Below are 8464 nucleotides of genomic sequence, written 5' to 3' on the forward strand. Positions count from 1 at the left end.
TCTGTCTGTCTGTCTGTCTGTCTGTCTGTCTGTCTGTCTGTCTGTCTGTCTATCTATCTATCTATCTATCTATCTAATCTAATCTAATCTATCTATCTGGCTCTACATTTACCCTACTGCAATTCCATGTACTTGCATTAGATGGCACTCTTGTCCTGCTTTCTGCACTGACACGTCCAATAACAAAATAATCCCGGTGAGCTACACCAAAGATAAAGGCTATAGCCTACTATGGTCTCTCAGTAACCTAACGTTACTGATTTATTGGTTGTCAAGTAGAATGACATCTAGGCGTCTACCTTTTCTGTTAGAAGGAAACTTTTAACATTAGTTGCCTACACACATTGCCTACTTCCAAATCTGCCCAGCTAAATTCAAGACCCTGGTCTAGGCTAGTTTTATTTTCAATTTCAGCAAATACAAATATGCCTATATATAAATATAAATAACAAATTTACGTAGTCTACTAGTTACTGTAGCCTACAGTAAATTACAGGATAATTAAGAACGATGTTTTATCTTCAATGGAGTTTTAGTCATAATTTATTTATGTACCCTTGGCTACCCAGCATAAGCTTTGTCGATAAAGAGTTAATTACATCCTCTGTGTCAGCTGTCGAGTCTACCCCTCCCGACGCAGAGAATAGGCTACATAAACACACCGCCACACATGCCCCCTCAGCATTTCTTGTTCAACTCGGTAAATCTCGGAGGCGCAAAAATGGCACTGGCGGACACGGAACGGGGAATATCAAACGGCGCCGAGTCTGGTCCATTCTCTGAGATAATTGAGCTCAATGTCGGCGGACAGGTGTATGTCACACGGCACACAACTTTGGTCGCTGTCCCAGACTCACTTCTCTGGACCATGTTCAGCAAGAAGACGCCAAAAGAGCTCGCCAGAGACAGCAAAGGGCGCTACTTTTTGGACAGGGACGGTTTCCTGTTCCGTTACATTTTAGATTATCTGCGGGACCTCAATCTGGTTCTACCAGATTATTTCCCAGAGAAAAACCGACTGCAGAGGGAGGCTGAGTTTTTCCATCTGAAAGACCTTTCCAAGCGCCTGAGCCCCAGAATGAACAAGGAGGACTCCCTTAGCGAGGAGATCTGCCAGAGCGACACAGAGGAAGGTGCGCTTCAGTGCAGCGTCGGATCCTCCAGCGTTGGCATGGACACTTTGCGGATGATGTCCGGGGTGAGCAGCAGTGCCCGGTCCCCGTCTCTCGAATCCCGGAAGTCAGGCTACATCACAATTGGATATCGGGGATCCTACACGATCGGGAGAGATATCCAAACCGACGCCAAGTTCAGGAGAGTTGCGCGCATCACTGTGTGTGGGAAGACATCCCTGGCCAAAGAGGTGTTTGGTGACACCCTGAATGAGAGCAGGGACCCAGACCGGCCACCGGAGAGGTACACCTCCCGGTACTACTTGAAGTTTAATTTTCTTGAGCAAGCTTTCGACAAGCTGACAGAGGTAGGCTTTCACATGGTGGCCTGTAGTTCCACTGGCACGTGCGCCTACACCAGCAATGATCCAAACGAGGATAAGATTTGGACGAGTTACACGGAGTACGTGTTTTGTCGGGACTGACCATCTGATGCTCCCAGCAACGTCCGAGTTCCACGGAAAACGACCTGATGTTTATTAGCCTACAGTTTATTCTACTGATGTAGGCCCACGTAGACATTCCATGCCTACTTTGGCGTTCTCTAGACAATATGGAGAGGATATCCGGCCTGCATATTGCCCTTTTTGCTGTCTCAATTGTTTTTTCTTGAGCATAAACGTTTGTCATATTGAATGGCAACTATAGCCTAGTCAGAGGCCTATGGTGAATTAAACCTGTGCAGTATTAGTATTATGCACAGTATTAAGCCTGTGCAGTATTAGTATTATGCGCAGTAGCCTATACTCTAGGTGTAGTATAATCTGACAAGGAGCCATTACTCACAATAGCCTTGGGCATGATTGTTGCTCTCAGCATGGCCAATATGTAATAGAATCACAGAGATTAAAACACTCGCCTGTATTAAACTCTATGAATAGGACTACTAGGCTTATATGTTCAGAGGGCCTCTCTCTCACCATTGTTTTCTGAATCCTGACCTGTTAGAATGTTGTAATGCAACATATGGTAATGAATGTGCAGAGATGGTGAAGTGTAGTTTTCATATCCATATTATGAACCTACATATTTATTGAAATTATACAATAATGTTCCTCACAATTAACACAGAGATGCTTTTCTCTGCAGTTTACAAATAGTGGCATCCCAATGATGGAATAACGGAATGGATATGTATAATGTAGCTAATGGATATTTATGTGAGTGAGAGACAAAGTAATCATAGTGTTCTCCCCAGTTGCCGCCTCTACTTGCCTCTTCAAGTGCATGTTAGTATTGCAGTCCTCTCTGTGGTCTTTATGGTGAATAATAAAGCAGCATTTTGGCAAGAGCCAAAATAGTTGCATATTTTCCATTCCATTTTATTACAGAGGCTTGCTGAATCTTGCTGAGTTTGCTGAGTTTTTGTATTATTTTACATTTGTTTGGTTACATTGTATTTGTTCACTTGTTCAGATATTAAAAATAAAGTATTCTACTATCTTCAAACACATGTTTGCTTGATAACTGGCAACTCTGGATAGTCTGTCATTTTGGTCTATTACTGTAATAACACATTCTACAATCGGGTTGAGCCACGCAGAGTTGAACACCTTACTCCACCCCTGTTTTGTGGGTCGGAGTCCCCCACCCAAGCCCCCAGGATTCGAAATCTAAAGTGAAGGCCTATTGAACCGCGCCATCTTGGCTAGATTTGTAGTCACTTGGCTATTTCCGGTGACTTTTGTACTGCGCAGTTAAGCTTCTCTGGCCGACGCGCGTCCACGAAAAAGTTCACATTTATCTGAAATGTAGACGCGCGTTCCCGGCTCTCTCGGCTCTCCCCGCTTTGATTTAGCAATGAAAACCGGCTTGCATATTAACCTGTTTTTGTCAAATATATCAATTGGAGAAATTATTTTTTGATCCTGGCATCTTAGTTTTAACAGGTTAAATATAATTGAACATGTTTTGTTTGCTAGTAGATGGTATTCATTCCGTTCGCGATAACGTTATTGCAGCCAGGCTAAATTCCTCCAGGGAGCCAGTGACAGGCGAGTTGAAGAGCTTCACTCCCCGCCAGCAGGAGCTTTGGCCGCCGCTACCGCATCTCGGATAACCCGCTGAGTTCGTGGCTGCTATTTCACACTCGCCCTTGATCAATCCCAATACCGATCCATGGTAACAATGAATCAATCGTTCAGATCAGATCGGCAGTGCTGCATGCATGTTACAACATCATTGTTACCTTTATTAACATAACCATAGCCTACATTTATCTCTCTAACGTTAGGCTATCCATCTTACACCAGTCGGCCATTCGATAAATGGAAGCGGTGAACGCCAACGTTGACTGAAAACACCCAAACTCAGTGTATCGTTTCATCTTCATGCTACACATCAACTCCTTTACATTGTATGTGAATAAATTCCTGTTATTCTAAAAATATCCCATTTCTGTCCATTCCTGGAAAAGGCTAATAATTGCTGTCAAATGATCACTCCAGTTTATCATCCCACTACCATTTCAACTATGCACAGGAGGTTGTCTTGTGGTCATTTTCATTAAAAAATGATTAGCCTGATCAGTTTGTTGTATGTATTAAGCCCTTTTTGAGCGGTATGCTTGTATTAATAGCTTATACAGTAGCATGCCATACTCACCAACCTTGGGACCTCAGAAATAGGGAGCATTTCCAAACCAAATTGCGGGGGGGGGGGGGGGGGGGGCATTAAAAGCATTACAAATTAGACATTAAAAGCATTAAAACGAAATGTGAAACATTATATATATATATATATATATATATATATATATATATGTGTGTATGGAGCAATTGTTTTTAATGTCCGACTTTTGTCTGTGCTGTTCAGTAAATGTGCATCTGTCCTAATTTATTGTAGCCTATCTACTACACAACCTAGTTCAAATTTATGAATCTCCCGCGAAAGTCAGGAGGGTTGGCAAGTAGGCTATGGTCACTGCTCCCCAGTAAAATTGAATAATTGAGGGGTTACTTACAGTACAAAAAAGTACAGCATTTGTAGAACTCGGATGATACTACATAAATTGCCATGCAAAGCCAGAGACTGTTGCTTGTAGACGACAAGACTGCTGTAACCATTCAAATGTGGAGGCTACACTGCATTGAAGGTGGGTTGGCTTACTTGACACAGAACACAGAAAACGGACACCACAAAAAAGGGCTTAAAGCAGGTCCTAAACAGCAGCAGGTCTGGTTTAGGTGTGAACTGGTCTCCTAAAAATGGCTTGAGCTGTGAGGATAAGAGGAGGCACACTGTTTCTGTTATTACATTTATTCACATTCACATTCACAGGAATTTATTCACATACAATGTAAAGGAGTTGATGTTAAGCATGAAGATGAAACGATACACTGAGTTTGGGTGTTTTCAGTCAACGTTGGCGTTCACCGCTTCCAGCTATCGAATGGCCGACTGGTGTAAGATGGATAGCCTAACGTTAGAGAGATAAATGTAGGCTATGGTTATGTTAATAAAGGTAACAATGATGTTGTAACATGCATGCAGCACTGCCGATCTGATCTGAACGATTGATTCATTGTTACCATGGATCGGTATTGGGATTGATCAAGGGCGAGTGTGAAATAGCAGCCACGAACTCAGCGGGTTATCCGAGATGCGGTAGCGGCGGCCAAAGCTCCTGCTGGCGGGGAGTGAACCTCTTCAACTCGCCTGTCACTGGCTCCCTGGAGGAATTTAGCCTGGCTGCAATAACGTTATCGCGAAAGGAATGAATACCATCTACTAGCAAACAAAACATGTTCAATTATATTTAACCTGTTAAAACTAAGATGCCAGGATCAAAAAATAATTTCTCCAATTGATATATTTGACAAAAACAGGTTAATATGCAAGCCGGTTTTCATTGCTAAATCAAAGCGGGGAGAGCCGAGAGAGCCGGGAACGTGCGTCTACATTTCAGATAAATGTGAACTTTTTCGTGGACGCGCGTCGGCCAGAGAAGCTCAACTGCGCAGTACAAAAGTCACCGGAAGGCCAGAAAAGCACAACTGCGCAAGTACAAAAGTCACCGGAAATAGTCAAATGACTACAAATTTGCCAAGATGGCGCGGTTCAATAGGGCTTCATTGTTGATAGCGGCCAGTGAATGGAGTGGCTGTATCCAGTTCTATTAATACATCCATGCCCCCACCTCCCAAATTCCTGCAGTTTGGATGTGTTCAGTAGTGAGACGTCATAACACCAAGCCTTAAATAGTTCTACTCTGTTCTCTCATGATCTTCATGTTACATTGGGATCTCTGATTGATATTGTTTTAAACACATTCACGAACCCCAGTTCATGTCCAATAGATAGTGTAATAATTGAGTGAATAATTGGGTCAGAAAGTTGTGTATTGTAGTTCAGCTATTCACTTGGGATAAACAATGTTTTAGTATTCTTCTGACACTGTTAGATCTATTCTACTCATTTGGTCAGATTGCAACCCCCCCCCCCCAAAAAAAAAGAAAAAAAAGAAATGAAATAAAATAAATAACACTAGCATTATTGAAAATCACTTTCATGTGTATTCCCTCAAATATGATCAACCTTAGGTATAATTTCCAAAACAAAAAGTTAAGAACAGACGTGCAGACCCAGTGTACATGAACTTGATTAACCGCTCAGAATGAGTCACTTGATACAGTTAATATGGAGATTTGGTTTTGACTCAACTCTTATCGACTCTCTGTCACTCTCATACAGTAGCCTGTCATTAGTTGGATCCACCTCACATCAACTCAGCCATAGACCTGCATCCCCTCTGAATCCTGTTAATGGGTCCATTTTACAGTATCATTTTTCTCTCGCACTCATTGTCACACAAATTTTGGGCTGTGTGATATATGGATGCAAATAGATGCTGGGCTGGGATTATGTCATTATCATTTCAAATGTAGAAAATAAAAGGGTACAGCAGCTGCAGAGAGGAGGGGAGAAATCCTTGCCATCCAGAGAGAGAGAGAGAGAGAGAGAGAGGATGGAGAGACCAGAGAGGAGTACCATCCAACATAAACGAATAGCACATCCACTACTTGTGACGAGCTGGCTCCAAATTAAGCTGAGATAAGACACAGACGACACATTAACAGACACAGAACACATTCATCAGCATGTGAGTTCACACCTACATGGTGTAAATACAATTCTGGAGTTAGATCAGAATCAGGCTTTGCTTCATTCACCCTCTAGTAACACCATTCAATACCTCTACAGGTGCTTTAATGCTCCAGTGGTCCAGATAAGACAAGATTATCACTCAGTGCATAAATCCAAGGAATCAATCAAAACATTCATTTTAATTGCCACATGAGATTGATCCATGGGTGATGAATTAAAAAAGGGCTTATTTCAAGGGATTTAAACATATTTGAGAGAGAGGGACAGAACAAACAATGAAGGAAGAGACATGATTGAATCTTTCAGGCTTTTCATTCCTGTATCTCTTTATTCAAACACAACTATAATATCCTCATCACTCATCCCTCTTTCTCTCTCTTTTGCTCTCCAACATGTGCAGTGGAGTGACCCTGCTCTCCGGACTCCATGATGGCCTGTTTGTTTCCTTAGATAAAGCCTTGTTTCCATATCACATCAACAGTGACTTCAGACCACAATGTCTGGCAAAGCCCTCACTATTCTAATGAAATTCAAAGGCAAATGTACATTTTCAATAATGATAATAATAATAATAATAATAATACATTTTATTTGTAACACACTTTTCATAAAAAAATCTCAGAGTGCTACAGGTTTAAAAGCATAGCATAAGAAAACACAACTGAACAAAAAGAACACAATTTTAACAGGCAAAGGCCTTTTTAAAAAGGTAGGTTTTTAGGCCCGCTTTAAAAGAGTCCAGGCAGCTGCCCTCAGCTGGGTGGGGAGGCTGTTCCACAGCCGCGGTGCGGCCGAGCAGAAGGCTCGATCCCCCATGGTGCACAGCCTGGTGCTTGGGGCCCAGAGGAGCAGACTGTCTGCGGATCTGAGGGTACGGGTGGAGGATGGTGGAGTGATCAGTTCTTGTAGATAGGAAGGTACGTGTCCGGTGATGCATTTGTGGTTGAGCAGCAGGATTTAGTCGTTGATCCGGGATGAGACAGGGAGCCAGTGCAGTGAATGTAGAATGGGGGTTATGTGCTCATATTTACGGACTCTCATCAGGACCCTGGCAGCGCTATTCTGGATGTATTGCAGCTTCTGGATGCTCTTGCCAGGAATCCCGATGAAGAGCCCATTGCAGTAGTCCAGTCTTGAGGAGATAAAGGCATGTACGAGCTTCTCTGCATCTGGCAGGGTTTGGGAGGGACGGAGTTTGGAGATGTTTTGAAGGTGATAGAACGAGGTCTTACACAGGTGTTTTATATGGTCGTTGAAGGTCAGGTGGGGGTCAAACCGAATCCTCAAGTTTGTGACTGAGGGCAGAGGGGGATGGCCTGGCTGTCAAAGGTGAGTTGGGATATGGGTGAGGACTGAGTCTGGTGCGGGGTGCCGACGAGAAGTGCCTCAGTTTTGCTGCTGTTCAACTGGAGGAAGTTGCTGTTCATCCATGCCTTTATCTCCTCAGGACGGGGAGGGGCAGTCTTGATGTAGAGTTGTGTGTCATCAGCATAGCAGTGGAAGGATATCCCGTGTCTGCTGATGACACAACCTGTTATGTTGCAGAAATAACAAGGACTCAGTGGTTCAACTTTACTGCAACTGCAGAGTTTTACTTCTGGCTTAGAACTCCATACACTGCCCACCTACGGTGGTCTTTAGGTAACAAAACGCGCAGCATAAAATATCTTATCGAAACATATGAGGCACATCACAAATATGCATGTATCCTAATATAACTGAAGTTAAAGTTAAGCTAGGCTTAAACAAACACAACATCCCCCCCCTCCCAAATGCTCAAGTGTGAAAGGTGGCAACAGAGTCCTGGAAGCGCTCAGGGCACGCACGGGCCCTGACAGGCCGAGGCTCAGGAACCAGGGGGGCCGGCGATGGAGCAGGGCACTGAGCAACAGGCAGAGTGTGGGCAGAAGGCGCCGCAACGGGAGCAGGCACAGGAGGGGGCGGCCCAGTCGCCGGGATGCTCAGTCCTACCCCTGAGCCTGGTACTAGGTGAAGAGGGGCGGGCACTTTGCGCAGGCAGCTGGCGTGCCAACGGGATCCATCAGTCAGCTGAAATGAAGCTGGGCCGAGCTGGCAACTGACCTGATACGGAGTAGACCAGATTCTGATGAAGCTTCTCATCAAACCTCCGCTTCATGGCACTCTGTTGTCTGTTGACGTGAGATTTGGCTGCTGCCGGGCGTGGT

General features: G+C 43.9%; 1 protein-coding gene across 1 annotated transcript; it reads left to right on the top strand.

Moving 5' to 3' along the window:
* Positions 1-721: 721 nt before the first annotated feature.
* On the top strand, positions 722-1597 carry kctd12.1 (potassium channel tetramerisation domain containing 12.1; the record flags this gene model as incomplete). Its single annotated transcript, XM_084451687.1, has 1 exon — positions 722-1597. One exon carries the CDS (start codon positions 722-724, stop codon positions 1595-1597), a length of 876 nt encoding a protein of 291 aa, XP_084307813.1.
* Between the last annotated feature and the right edge of the window lie 6867 nt (positions 1598-8464).

This window comes from Borostomias antarcticus, assembly GCF_949987555.1.
Source record: "Borostomias antarcticus genome assembly, chromosome: 17".
Lineage (NCBI taxonomy): Eukaryota > Metazoa > Chordata > Actinopteri > Stomiiformes > Stomiidae > Borostomias > Borostomias antarcticus.